At 46.7% G+C, this 15314-nt stretch overlaps 3 protein-coding genes across 3 annotated transcripts; 2 read left to right on the top strand and 1 right to left on the bottom strand.

Annotated features, from left to right (window-relative positions):
• Positions 1-4012: 4012 nt before the first annotated feature.
• On the top strand, positions 4013-4275 carry GLAREA_01434 (uncharacterized protein; the record flags this gene model as incomplete). The annotated part of the gene is made up of 2 exons (XM_008088650.1): positions 4013-4162; positions 4228-4275. 2 exons carry the CDS (start codon positions 4013-4015, stop codon positions 4273-4275), a joined length of 198 nt encoding a protein of 65 aa, XP_008086841.1.
• An 894-nt stretch (positions 4276-5169) lies between these two features.
• On the top strand, positions 5170-6774 carry GLAREA_01433 (uncharacterized protein; the record flags this gene model as incomplete). Its single annotated transcript, XM_008088649.1, has 7 exons — positions 5170-5419; positions 5481-5588; positions 5698-5925; positions 5974-6036; positions 6084-6319; positions 6375-6637; positions 6684-6774. 7 exons carry the CDS (start codon positions 5170-5172, stop codon positions 6772-6774), a joined length of 1239 nt encoding a protein of 412 aa, XP_008086840.1.
• Positions 6775-10164: 3390 nt separating this feature from the next.
• Positions 10165-12851, bottom strand: GLAREA_01432 (6-phosphogluconate dehydrogenase C-terminal; the record flags this gene model as incomplete). Its single annotated transcript, XM_008088648.1, has 5 exons — positions 10165-11869; positions 11926-12358; positions 12411-12451; positions 12505-12625; positions 12815-12851. 5 exons carry the CDS (start codon positions 12849-12851, stop codon positions 10165-10167), a joined length of 2337 nt encoding a protein of 778 aa, XP_008086839.1.
• Positions 12852-15314: the final 2463 nt, after the last annotated feature.

Here is a 15314-nt window from a genome sequence, read left to right as displayed (position 1 = left end):
CTCGAGATACCGATAACTTCCATTCGAACTCAAGTGGCTATCCAAAAGCTTCAACAGCTTCCAATCTGCTGTGCCGAACTTCTTCTTCCAGCGGTGGTCGAACGTTCCAGAACTGGACTTAGTAGAAGGATGATCGCTGCATCTATGCAACGACAGTAGCATCACTGATCAAGTATTCCTTGAACAACGGAGAGTATATTGTTGTGGCAGCCACCAGGAAGTTTAGGTGAGCCGTTGTTTCCAGTCGGCACAGAGAGTCAAAAGCTTAAAGAGCCGTAGCAAGGTTAGCACACCATTTAAAGCCTCGCGCAAGTGTGTTGGGCTTCACATATATCTCGAACTCTTCCTGGTTAGTATGCGAATGCATGGTGAACAGATGTACGGTTGAGTCATTCGAAACAAACGGCTGGAGACAGCATCAAGTCCGCCGATATCCAGTTCCTTGAACAATCACATCAAAAGCGTTCAACGGCTACGAAGCACAATACATTATGGCAGAGTGGGTAGGCAATTATTATTTGGCTGTTTTAAAGCTCGAGGATCATTGATGATGGTTTTACTTGGCTACGCTTCACTTCCCTACCATTGAAGTTACAATATAGAAAGGAGGACTTTTTATCTTGACGAAATGTGTAATACCTGCATTAAAGGGCATCGACTTCCAGTACACTGCGATGATGATATTCTGGAATCCCAATCTTATGACAGTACTTCTAGGCAAGATTTGCTTTATATCTTCTCTGTAGGGACTGTTCCAACAAACTTTGAGCTCGAAGTTGCCGAAAGAGCGTTTCCGACTCTCCAGACAAATCTTGTTCGGAAGGCAACCCAATGCTGACACATCTGTCGAAGCACCTCTAGTAATGTATGTGTGGGTGCAATTTGCCTGTGCTTTCAATGTGAGGATGGGTTCGACGAGCTTAGTCTGCTCAAGTGCAGGTGCAGATGGTGAAGCTTTAGTTTCCTCCAATTGTGCCCTAAAGCCGTCTATGTTCCAGCTCGAGAGGAGATTCAAAAGTAATCTGTTCCAGTAGAAAATCTGTTCCAGTAGAAAACGTGGGTCTTTGTTCGACGTAGGCTTTCTGACAAGTAAACCAGAAGTTAGCTTTAGAAGTTGTTCTTCTCAACCATGCTATTTTACCAGAACCAAGCGGAATCAAGACCCGTCAGTATTTGGTGATTTAATATAAAACTCACCAAGTGTTTACTCTTTCTGTGAATCGTCTAAACGTAACTGTGTGATCCTTCGTTTGTTGCCAGAGTTGCACACGGGTATGCCTGGTCTAACTGATGCGTCAGTGCCTGATGAGGAAAACTTCGTACCATCCTCCGCCTCTTCTCGACAATAAACACAACAAGCACCTCGTTTTTTCAACACCATTTCAAGACAGGAGATGAGATGTCGTCCTGTTATATTTGAATCTGCTGAAGACCATCGTAGCTGGTTCTGGAAGATCTATCCTGTCGCTAACGACGTTCTTGTCCAAAGTGATCGCACTCTGCGTCAAAAACACGCTCAGTTCAACAAACCGATCGATCCAGCGAAATAGTGGCGTCCCGAAGATACTTGCGCTGTACTGTCGTCTATCACGGCTTCCATGGTATTATGTTGGCGGAATGATCTAGCTGTCAAGCTGAGAATGCCCGAAGCGCCTTGGTGACGAGCTGGTTTCAACGATTCAGCCATCAATACTCGGGACTTTGACTGGAGATACCGATTGGCACGACTTGATGGTAATCGCTTGTAGAAACGGGTTATCTCGAGTGAGCTATTGCTGGCATCACGATTTCTCGCAAGGTCCTACCCTTTGCGTCGCAGATTGAGGTCTTAGCAGCTAGAAGTTGCGCTCGGTGCCTTCCCATTTATTGGTTGTCTTGGTTTCAGCACAGCTATCAGATGATGAGTTGCACCTGTCTGTAAAGGAACAAAAGTATATGCTTTGAACCATTTTGCGGTCCACATGCTGTATTGCTGATTGATAATGGTGGTTCAGAAGAAATAGAGGCCAGCAGCTTGTTCGCTCGGCGATGGCTCTATATTCGGCGCTACGAAGTACAGGAGGGGTGTGTCCAACAAATGCCTCCTCTACCAATACCAGCATGGAGATGGTTTCTGGCGCAGGTTCTGGCGCAGATGCTCGGCACAATGCACACGCAGGGTGATAGAGATTGGCCCAAATAATTTCTTGGTACGGGGATTGGTGAGAAGGATGGGCTGGAGCTGGCATACTGACACCCATCGCCTTCTAAATGTTTAAATACCTCTGGATTTCCACCACGAAGCCCAAGAGATGTTTACCAGATGCCGACATTCATATCTTACAATCTTTTGGCTGTTCGGGCCTAGGTTGTGACGCCAAAACTTCATACCTCAGGTCAGATCCAAACTGTGTAGACTCTTTCATAGAAGAACACCAAACGCTGATACATCTATAGTACAAGAGATTCCTGCCAGATGCATTTCTGAGAAAAGACCTCGGCTGCTATCTTTTCGCCATCTCTAATGCGCTCAGTCAGACAGACAATGTACGATCACGCAGCCTGCTTTTCTCCTGTGGTTGCATCTGCATGTTGGGCTCGTTTGGGGTGGTTGCATCCCCACGTCCAGGGGCGTCTTTTCCCTTGTGTCCGGGGAGTACCAATCGGGAGCCTCCACGTGATTGCTGAGATCTCTCTCCTTTACTTGGAGATACCTCACGACAAAATGCCCGATGTGCATTCCCAAATCAAGATGATAAATGAAGGGGCAATTTGGCGTACCAAGGTTCTGCCGACGATCCGGGGGAGGCAGTCTGGTATTTGGGAATACCATATGCCAAAGAAGAAAATACTGAGATGACCTTCCTGTCAAGGACGATACGGAGATCAAACTTCCGGAACGTCCTGCCAACAAGCATAACTGGACAGAATACGCTTCGATCAATGGAGCGAGTGTGAAGGTTTACTGTTTTCCAGCATGGCCGTCTCGTGTCCGAAGATGGGACGGTGAGATAGAAAATTGCTCAATAGGCTTCAGAAGGAGAATGAAAGAAGAAAACGACACAACGTCTGACGATCTACAAACGTCTCCACGACTGGGAATATGCGCTTTGCACTCTCGACATCTCATGCACTGGCATAGGAAATGTCAGTAGTGCTACATTGTTGGAAAGACTCTTCCAGGTGTCTCTTGGAGGTTCAAAGGTTGCCCTGAGGTGGATAAAACCTTGCCCCAAACCTGACAGGGCAACGCGGGTTGCGGCGCATGGTTTGCACAATCAACAAATTATCACCCACAACAGGACCGTATCACTCCCTATCGTCCTTGGCTCTCATTCAAAATCGATAACAGTGCAATCTGCACAACAGCCAGATAGTTTACACCAAACAAGAGAAACCATTGGACCAGGAGCGATATTTCTCCTACAATAGGGTTATGCCCCTCTATTGTTGCTGCCGTCCGCCTCGTCTTCTTTGGTCGAGGAGCCTCCAGTGCACCCCTGCCATACGATTTGCACACCTGTCCACCGCCTATGATTGTAGTCTTGGGACATCATGAATGGCTCAACTGTTCATCTGCAAGCCAACGTCCCGGTCGGCCGACGTTAACTGCGTGGGAACCAGGTCAATGCTCTGACCTCTTTCTGACGCGCTTGCAATGAGCGAGCAGATGTTTTATTGGCAAAGTAATGAGGCTGTGAAGCAGGCTTCTTGACGAGTCCCACAATTTTGCGAGCGGTCAGTTCGGATTTCCTCTATCATGGAGAAGGAAACCCATCAAAATCCAGAATACAACCACCTCCGACCTTTGAGCCCTCGTCACCCTTTCCACTGGAGTTTTGTGCTCAAAATCAAAAGACTTTTTTCAACTATAACAACAGGTAAAGAATGCATCAATGAATACAAATCAACAGATAGGGTTAGCTAATAGTCATAGCTTTGTTGATCGTTACACAAGTTGGATTTCGCGTTTCTGGATCTCCGTAACCATATCTGCGAGAACATACACGAACTCAAAGACCCACATCTCAACATGCCAGAAACCATGATGGAAAACAGGAATACCTGCGTGGAGGAACGACTGGATCGAGGCAGATGTCAGCACAGAAAAGGATATATGGATACCCGCCATTGTGGAGAAAGGGCTTCTACGAAACCGATTCCCAGGCCTCCGATTTCACCTGTATGAGAACATCTCCCCCTGGATAATTACCAAAAATTAAAGCTCAAAGTGCTGATAGTGTTTAGGAAACATCTCCAATACGTGGCAATCATGCAGCAGCGGACAGCAATTAGGGTGCTCCACACGAAAAGCTTGCCGTAAATCAATTGAAAGGCCGGTTGAAAAGACAGTGAGGAGCATCCATCCTTAAACCTGAGCTATTTGTGCATCGAGAATAATTATGGAAGAACAAATATCGTACACTTCCAGATAGTGAACCATTCCATATGAAAAATTGGAACAGACATCGAAGTGGTTGAAGGATGAACGTTGATATTTGTTCGCTTACGGGACTCAAAATTAGGGGGCATAAAAATAATGGAAATAAATACAGGAATTTACGCATGAATATTAACAGAGTGCTGCGTCCCCTAGTAGATTACAACTCCTCTAAATATGGCAGCATGCCGTGACATAACCTCCTCCACACCACCACCAACAGAGGCTGCAATTCAGAACCAATGAACACTTCCACGGCTGGAACTGCCTTTAGAGGCGTCAATATATATCCACGGGTGATGAGGTTTCCTTGCCCACCCAACTAAATGTGCTGTGATACAAGCTCGGAGTCTCAGAGTTTGGACGGGAGCCGATGGATTCGAAAGATTCACCCTTCCACACCGAGACCGAGAGGATGTATATGAAAGATACAATGAAGAAATGAGATCTCTACAATAGCTACATCATGGCACCAAGATCACGCAAATAGGCACTAAATGCTCGTCTTCTGATTCGCTTGCGCGCTATGCATTCGGGTAGTTTTCATCCACACCTTTGCACCCCCCCCCAAATCAATAGAGAAGCGAGGCACCCTGAGGCACAAATATGAATGCCCAAGATCAATAGGAGGGTGTGGTCATGGCCTGCTGAATGGCCGTAGGATGATGGGCTGTGAAGTGAGATGAGAGGAAATCGCTCGAGATGTTGGACTTCAAAGGAACATCCGTGTGTACATGTAATACTGAAGCATGGCGGATGTAACGAGTAACGAACGTGGTCGACTCGCGAACGACAGAACCAGAGCCATTCTACCCACGCAAATGCCAAACGAGGCTCTTAGCAGGTCTGGACTACACCGAGCCTCGCGACGACCTGGCGATGAAGAGAGTGGAAAGGCTGTGAGAAGCCGGAGTCGATTGCCGAGTGCAAATGTATCAAGGACAGGATTTCCAGACGCAACAGAGCCAACGCCGGCGAATGAAGCACGAATAGCAGATGGTAGTTACTCATGCTGACAGACAAAACATTTGGAACATGATCTTACTGACTCCATGAGCAGCACGTCAGCCACGATTCTGGAAAAGGCCTAACTTTGTTGCTCTATTTCGAGGCCTTTGGCCTCGGCCCAGAAACATATCGTCTGTGGAGGAGATCAACCAGCAGAAGAGTATTGAGAAACTTCTCGACGAACAAGAGGAAAAGTATAGGAAAATTCAGGACGAAGGAGGCAAGTTAAACTACTCGCTTGATGGGATAAATGCTGACTTGTACCTTAGTAGAGATAGTTGACGAGTTCCCCAACGGATATCCTCGATTCGCTGCTTATCTAGCCAGTGATGTATCATTCATGCAGTTCCGACGATTCAGGCGATTGTCCGCCCGCGATATCCTCCAACAGCAGACAAATTTATCTCGATTGCAGAAGGAACTAGACGCATTGGACGCCGAATACTCGCGCGACAATGCCAAGAGAAAAATTCTTAAAGGCTGGAATGATGGTGCAGGTGAGGAATCAAACCCGACATGAACAAAGAAACAAAGACAAATTATAGGCTCAGACAACGAGGCACAGGCGAATTTGATGAAGGAAATAAAGTGCGCTTTAGTAGAATATAGTATGTGGATTAAATGAACGAGGTGTAAATGCTGATGCAAAAATTAGGGCAAACAGTTCTTGGTGTGAAAAATATGGAGCAATTGGATACTACAGCTGAAGAAGACTTCCACTCTCTTTATAACTGCCTAACCTACCAGAACTCCCTAACCGAAGCCTCGGGGAGCAGAGATTTCCTTTTGCACCCAGAAGACTTCGTCTCCTTGAGTCGAAAGCAGAAGGACAAAACGTTCGAGGATCTAGCTGTATGGCTTCTTGATCGAGGTCCAATGTGGTTCAGAAAGGTAAATAGCTCTAGAATAGAGGCGCCAAGAAAAATATCGTCTAATGTTCTGTTAGATATTTCTCCAGACCTGTGAGAGAGAGAACGAAAAGCATACTTCTTACTATGATCACCGCCGCCTCAGCCACGCAAGAAAACTCTTAAGCTGTTTCTTGGTAACAACCATCATTCTTGGTCCGATCTATATCTTGTTCCTGTACTCACATTGGAGCAAGGGCACAATGGTAACCATATTTTCTGTATTCATTGGGTTATTCGTGTCGATGATGTTTTACCTAACAAGCGCACTGGCACACGAGGTTTTCGTAGGAGCAGCGACGTAGGCAATCCACCACCTATAATGGACGAATGCTCATCATTTCTAGATATGGTACTGTACTTCTGATCTTCTTGAGCAACACGATGCAGGGAGGTTACCTGATAAGCAGTGAAGGCGGTAATGCTACGGCAAGTTGAAGATGTGATAACGCTGGCCAGGATGTTGAGGGAGGAGTTTTCCAAGGCGATTTTCAAATTGTAATTTTCGATCGAAGGAGAGTTTTCCGAATGAGGTGCCCGAGATGGTACGTAGTTGATCTGTTTGCCCTCAAGACACATGTGCAAATTTTCTGTTAAAAATCCTTGTTCATGTTTGATGAAAGGTGGACGTCGACAAGAATGACGCGCTTATTAGCCCCCGCGTCTAGTGGAGGACCCGCTAACCGCGCTTCCCACGCCATCATCATAATTACACTTGCCATTTCAACAATCTTAGGCTTTTCCTCATTCCTTCTGATGTCCGTCAAAATCAAAGATCTGATCTAGGAACCAAAATTCTGGTCATATTCATATTCAAAGTGCAGGGCGAAATTTCATCTTTTCCAAAATTCCTACGGACGGAGGAACGTCAAACTCTAGTAATGCTAAAAATTGCATAGAATATCAGACAAGTCTTCAAAGTTCATTTGAAGGTAATGTTTCGACGTCAAAAAGTAGCGGAAATTCGTAGACATAATTTGGTCACACTCTTTCTCCACTCGACACTCTTAATTCCATTCAAATGCCACGAAGCCAACTTTGGCAAAAACAATGCAAGGAGGTATCGAAATCCATTTTTGAACACATCTATCACTCTTTTGTTTTGGTACGAGTAGGAGTTTAACGAGCCTCTTGCAATGCTGGCGATACCAGAGAAACTAGTAGTCTTCTAAGCTGATTTAGTGGAAGTCTGCGTAGGTGTGAGCAGCGTTTCATCTTAGTAAAACCATCTACACAGGCCATAAAAGAATTCTGAAATTCTTCAGTGTAAGAACTGCCTACGACACTGAATGAAACCTCTACACTGCGACATCTTCCACTACAGAGCCAATATGGAAGCCATTTGCCTCCCCGAAAGCTTCTTTACCCTTTCAATCCCACACGGTTGAGAAATTTTCAAGCACAACACGACCGTCAATCTTGAATTTTAACACCAGCATCTTTATCCTCAAAAATTCTCCCTCTTCTTACCAAGCATCAGGCAACCAACACCAACACCCAAATTAATACAGAAAGCCACAATGGATACAGACAATCATTTATGATCTAAGGCGTACTTGGTAATCAAAAAATGCCATAGGTAGGTTCAAAAGAAGTTTTGCAACAATCATGCACTCCCTCTAACCGCGTAAGTAAGTTATGATACAGTAACGCAATTTAGTTGATTTCAACAGCGAACAGATACAACTCTATCTATCAAATAAGGGGTATTTCTCACTACAACAGTCAGTCATCAAATTAAGCCGTGCCCTTTGAGTCTTAAAACACAATAATCTCGTTTCCGGAGCCCAAAAACTCATGTCACAGAAACATGACTTTCATAATCTGAAAAAGTTGATGCTTTTCTTTATCTACCCGACGAATTGGATTATGAGCTCTGACACGGTGGCCTTAGGTGAAGCCTCGGAGCTTGAAAAAGAGCGAACCGTTTTAAAACGAGGGTTTTGAGTCCTAGTACTCCAGTTTCTTAATCTGAGGGAACCGCGTAGCAAAGCATCTCTGTTTTAGCCTCCAAATAAGCATCTTGAGGTTTTCTTGCATTCGAATATTCTAAAACTCACCCAAACAGAGATACTTCGTGTCTTTCTCTCCCGACGAGGATGCCTTTTCGTTTCCACCAAGAAGTTCGAAGAGTAAAATTCCGCTGTGTTCTGTGAGTATTAAAACAATTACTGCTGTACACCGAACCCAATGTTAAGATCACTTAACAAAACAAAAATCTCTGAGGACCTGTTCAGAGAGAGGTTTTTTTTACTTTACTAGCCAAAGTATTTGACACGAATATACATCACAAACTTCCAATAGCATCCACATGCAAAGTATTGAGAAAATGTAAAGTGATCCAGCGTCAAATCGCATATGACAACCCTTCTTTCCTCTTCACCAAAATTTCAAAATCAACCACATAGATAATCCCTCCCCGCCACCATCAATCAATACAGCAAACGAGCAGTACCCAATAATCCGCCACTTGGTCACAGATTCCGCCATTCCCAACTTCCAACCTCAAACTCAAGCCAAAAACACACAAAAAGGTTTACGACTTCTGATACTACACACTTATTTATAATCCCTACACTCCATCCCAGATAGCTCGCAAAAATGACGAGTACTACCAAGGTACTATTAGTCCGTTTATTCCTTTTTACTTGATAGAGTCGATACAGCGTTAGGCTCAAGTCTGGTGCGAGTGTGCCTGACTACGCTTTCCGCGAACTTAGAACGTCTCCGAATTAACAAGGAAGCTACACTACATAGAGTTCTATGGTTTGCTTTGGGGAGAGCTATTTAGCATTCGTCGACTTTCTTGTACATACCGAGATTGGGCGATGTAAGTGTTGAACGACGGCGAATAACTAGACAATATTTCGAGGGAAAAGATGACAATAATAGTGTTCAAGAAATACCTAGCCACGTAATGTTTCAATGAAACACATTCATCAATTAGATAATCAGTAGTCGATGGGCTGATCGACTTTGGGCTATTAAGTTTTTTAGTGAGAACAGAACCAAGGTATTACATGGTCACTTGAACAAACGCGCCACAGCACAGCTTTCAAAAAGGATATAACGACCAATGAACTCTTATATTTGTTACTGAAAATGATCACTTGTCTGCAATCGGATAGCCACCCGAATTCAAGAAGCAGTATGAAGCAATTCATCGCTCACCACCATCTCTATACAATCCCATCTGTCCCGTCACACAAATTCCCTTTAATCATCTTTCTCCACCAAATCCTCGACGATTTCCTCCCCCAATGTGAATGATCCACGGTCTTCGAAGAGAAACCGCTCTCGTCTTCGACCAGCTCTCCTCCACATTCGGGATGTCGCACTCGAAGGGACTCAGCGTCCAGGTCAAACAAATTGAAAGGTATTCTCGACAGCTAAAAACTGATTTCCATCTTCATCGCGGTTCTCTGGACAAGAGAACAAAGTAGAATTATATGCAGGACATAAAGACGCCGACCCCAATGCAATATTACCAGAAGTTCTGAAACAAGAATTTGTGCGTTTCGCACAGCGCATATGTACTTTCGTATCCGAGTCTGGAGAAGACCGGAGCAAACTTGTATACCTCCCCTGAAACCCCCAAAAATCTAATTCCCGGATTCCTCATTATTTCCCACCAATGTGGATCTTAGTCGTTTTTCTTCCGTCTGAATCGAAGCCCATTAAAGCGAAGTAAAAAGTTCGAAGAGTTGATCAAATTGGAACGAATAGGCCGTGAACGGACAAGAGAAGACCTTCGTATGATAAATATTAGGTGTGTGATGCTGTACTTCGAACATGACCAAAACCAACCCCTTTTAACTCCATTTTGTATTACCGTACACCGATCGGTGGTCGTGGACCCAAGCTACTCTGACTGCTGTGGGCAGAGGGTTCGGAATCGATATTGGCGCTTTCACCACTCCCCGCGCTAGCGCTTGCACTACCCGTCAGACTGCGAACATTCATAGGGCCTTTAGGTGGGTGGAGGGCGCTCACCCCTGCATACTGCTCAACTTGTTGCGGAGCAACCTGATTTCCTTGTCCTGGAGGATGGCGTGGAACAGGCTGTCTCATAGCTCCTCCAGGCGGTGACGGTCTTCCATTGACTGGAGGCCCGTAGCCATTCGGTGGGGATGGCTTGCGACCTCCTCTAGCCATTTGCGGCGCATATGGATTGCCAGGCGACTGGCTGGCTCTTCGAGGAAATGGGCCTGGTTGGCCATTCGGGGAAGGTGCTCCCCCATACTGTAATTCATCCAGTCTTGCCGCCGTCAGTGAGTTAGTTCTGGACTCTATGCCCATTTGCTGGCGGTCAACCGTGCCATATCTGTTAGACGAGTAGCCCATTAGTGGATCATCCATCAAATTGTCGTGTAGACCCGGCATAGCGGATGTCAGTCGGGCGCTGGATCGATTTCTAGGAAAGCCAGGCCGCATGAAGCCACCACCTCCGCGAGTGCTGCGAGCTGAAGGTGGTCCATCAAATTCGGGATTCTTGCGCAATTCTCGTGCACTTGGGGCTTTACGGTTGCGTCTTGAAGTCACACTCATCATATCAAAATTGTCTGGGTCGATTTGTGGTGGAGGAGGAGCATCCGCAGGATCGAAATAATCGTCCTCGTCATCATCATCCCATGCTGCACCGCCGCCATTCTTGACTGATGGCGTTGGTGGACCTCTTCGAGGTCCAGGAGGACCGCGACCCGGAGGCGGTGGACCACGCATTCGCATTTCTTGTTCCCTAAGTGCTAATTCTCGTTGTCGGAGCATCAACTCACGCTCGCGGAGAGCGATATCTCCGCCGTTGCCTTGACCTTCTCCACCATAGTTCGATTCGCCTGATTCGGGAATATCGTCATAAAGCACCAGGTGGCTGAATTCCTCAAGGTCATTGCCATCTAACGAGCCTCTTCTCGACTGGTTCGGATTTCGTGGCGGGTAGCCATTACCACCATTCATGGGTCTTGGATATCCGTTGGGCGGGCCACCGTTCATAGGGGGAGGGCCCCTTCGCATTCCTGGAGGAGGGCCGTTCATTGAGGGTGCTCGCCCACGACCTCTGTTAGGAGGACCGTTGCCATTGGGGGCACCATTCATCATGGGCCGGGGCGGAGGTGCAGAAGATAATCTCATCGGAAGTGGCCCAACTGCTGGGGATGGAGCCGGAGGAGCATCTTTCCTTTGCTGATTGACAATGTTTAGGTTGTGTAGGATCGCATACAACGTCTCAATTCGTGGTACGCGCACTCCAACCGTTTGTGCGAGCTTGATGGGAGAACCAAGATATGTCTCAACCTCCATTGGACGTTTGGCGGCAAAATCTTGATACATAATGCTATTCGCTTCTGTCGGTTTCACCATGTCTGCCATTATTTTCTGTTTAAAATCTGCTGGAAATCTGCACTCTTGTGCTTGTGCGATGGCCAATAACTCGTCGACAACTTCGGAGACAAGTGCTTTGACGCCAACCTTCTCCAGTAGCGCAGAGTGCGACGGAGTTTCGAATATTACGCTTAAGGGGTGGAAAGAAATAGGACTAAATTTCAAAAATCAGTAAATGGACTTCGGATTGCATCGGAATTTTGTGCTTACCCAATCATACGCTCATACTGTTGTTGCCTAATATTACTGGAAACATGACAATCGACCTGCCCACTACTTAAAGTCATGGCTAACGCATCTGCCATATCGTTTTGAATTGTGCCAGGCATCGAAGGGTTCTTGTTGGCCGGGCCAACCCAGATTTCCGTCGAGCCCTTATGCTCAAATTCGCTCACGCCTAATTGTGTGATCTCTGCTCCTGAAACGAGTGACAAGACGACATTGCTGGGAAATCTCGATTCGAGATGTGCTTCGACCCCTAAAGTATGTGTTGTGTTGACAAGAATGCATGTGTGCTGCGGAGTGACAACAGATTCAATGACAGCCGCAAGGTCGTAGACATCTGGAAGCGCTTTCACGCAGAGCAGAACATAATCGAAGGCTCCTTCTTTACCGTTCGCGGCCTCTTCGGGAGCACGAACCACTACACCAACACATCAGTATTCCTCTTCCAATTCATTCAGCAGAACACATACCGTGGCGAGGTTTGAATCGTTCATTGCCGAAAGATGGTGACCTAAGAGCAAGTTAGTTGTCTGCGAATTGTAGCCACCAAATTGTGATACTCACTTGAACGATATCCCATATTGTGAGACCGCGTCGAATCCCGATTTCCACACCAGCGTCACGTCACAGGCATTCGTGGCTTGAAGCCGCCATGAGAGAAAAGCCGATACTGCGTTGCCGCCCACTACACACACCTGTATTAGAGATCTATCATCCATTTTGGGCATCGCAATTGATACATAGACCGCACAGAGAAATGCGATGGAGCGTGAGATGCAATAACAAGAGCTGGCTCCTTTTCTCTGGCGCTATTCGACAAAAGTGGAGATGCGTTGGACCAAAAAAAAGGTTGGCGGATGGAGGAATAACTTACCTGAAAGAATCCGCAACCGCGGAGGAGAGGGAGCCATGGCTATCGGATGATGGCTGGTGACGGCTGGGTCGAGTCGGCCAGGTCTTAGAACTGCAGCTCTGTTGGCTCACGGTTCCCGTCAGGTTCTCTGACCGTGATCCGCCTCTTGCTGTCGCCAAAAAGGTGTCGAATATAGTTTGTTGCTTTTTTCCCTTCTCGGACAGGACTCTCGGCACTAACGGGCTGGCACGAATAGGAGGATTTAGTCAGGGACAATCCAGGGACCGACAGGCGAAAGAGAGACAATTGAGCGTGCTGTAACGAGCGTGACGCCGTAGAAGACAGCGGGAAATAGAGGTTCGAGAGTCAGAACGAGTGTGTTTGATGGCTGAGACGGACGAAGTGGGTAGAAGTATATGAGTGGATGGGCGTCGACGGGTGGTGGAAGGCGGAAGTGGAGGGAGGAGAACCACCGGCGGGCGTGTCGAGCGTGTATTCTTGCAGCAGCGTGAGTGCCTGGGGGAGCAGCGAGGAGGAGGGATGGGATGGGATGGCGGATTGTGAATGGCAGATGCGGGATGCGGACGGATGTATGGGAGAAATTGTGAAAAGGCCGTTCGCAAGGAGACGACGGAGAGCTGGCCTGGGCGAGGAACCGCGTGGAGCAGGCGAGTTCTTGATTCCGGAGGCAGCGCAGAGCAGCGAGATCAGGACTTTCTTGCTTTGCAAACCCAGGTTGGGAGAGATTAGCTTTGCCAGGGATATAAAGTGGGCCGCTGACCGGCGTTATACTGCCCTGTTTACCGATGCTGACTGATTAGGTCTGGATACCTGGGTAATCGAGCAGCGTGTTGGTAAATTGTGGCTTAAACGTTGGTAATTATGCCTTGAACAACATCTTGAATAGCCGCCAACTGCATTTGAGTTTATCAAATTAAAAGGATGCCGTTGTCAGCACATAACCGTATATCTCGCACTCGGACTCGTAAACGTATTCGAGCAATTTTGTAGAATACACTTCTGAAGTTTAAGCTGAGAGAGGATCTACTTGATTGAATGAAAACATTGATACCATATCACAGCTACATGTGGTCTGCTCTATAATTCCTACATACCTAGATAGGTAAATCTTCTACTTATATCAGCCAAGTCCGTCACCGCTTTTCACGTCCACCACTCTACTCTTTCTTCGTACCCCACTCCTTTAGCGCTTATCTTCAATGCCCCAGCTCAATTCGCGTTCACAGACTCGAAAGCCATCAACAACCTCACTTCCAGGAACCTCTTCTACTTCAACCCATCTATCTGGAACCCCTCTTGCATTCAAGCACGCTTCCACTCACGCAAATGCGACTCACAACACAACATCACGACAACAGCAGATCTGAAACGGGCGTTCTACTGCGGCTCACGACTCCAAAATATCACGTCAAAAGGATGCTCTAGTCATAACCGCAGAGCTGTTGGCATATGACAGCGCGGCGTGCCACTGGAGAAGTACATTCCATTCCAACCAGGCCCTCCACCCTTCTTCTGATGTAGCACCGATATGCACGACCACTGTAGGGCAGACAGGCGGAGCAGCGAATAATGTCAATGAGATACATGAATTGATCAATTACGACCTTTGACCAACGCCTTCATCAAATCGGTTTGGACACGTCAACACGCCCAGTTCGAGAAACATGGAGCATTGTCAAATATTGCCATTGTACTCCAAGACACTCTATCCAAGTTATTCTTCATCCCGCACGGTGATCTCGAATGATAGTTGTCTCTCTTTCCAGCTTGACAGGGAGACAGTTCTCACCTACGCATACGAATAATGCAAAGACACGAAAAGGTTGAGAAACAGCTTCCACAGCAGTCATGCAGCAGTCATGCAGCAGACACTCAACCACCTGCTATTGTGTCACCACCGCCGGATGCACCTTCAATTCATTCGGCACATTCTACTCAAACTCAACTCGGTAAGTCGCGCCTGTCAGCGGGAGTGGCCGTTGAGGTGGCTGTGGCAATCTGGGCAATCTATATGAATATCTTTTGCTTGCAAAAAACGGCTGTGGGAGATAATAAGATTGAAGCCACAATACAGGGAACATCTCGGATGAGGCTGTGCGGAGATTCTCACGATTGATCATACCCCTACTTCGTATAACCATGAATAAACACCAGTGGGGCGTCTGTGCTTTACACTCGACTTTACCTTTTACAGTAATGATGAGTCGAATCCTCAACTGCTTATTGGCGAGAAATCCTTGTTTACCGTAACTTCTAGAAGACCCACCGGTGTTTATTCATGGGTATACGAAGTAGAACACACCCCAGTACATCCAGAATAATACCAGACCGTCTACGGCATTTCAGAGTTCGCGAGAATGACTTATTGACGACCACCGATTACAGCGTATCTTCGCTGCGGAATCTTCAAATATGCGAATTGACGCGTCATTCACCGGATTACAAGAGTCAATTTTACTTCAGAGCACTAGCACGACTGGTCTCTTGATCCGGATTTAAA

Source organism: Glarea lozoyensis (genome assembly GCF_000409485.1).
Source record: "Glarea lozoyensis ATCC 20868 chromosome Unknown GLAREA7, whole genome shotgun sequence".
Classification (NCBI taxonomy): Eukaryota; Fungi; Ascomycota; class Leotiomycetes; order Helotiales; family Helotiaceae; genus Glarea; species Glarea lozoyensis.
This window is presented reverse-complemented; position numbering and strand designations above follow the sequence as displayed.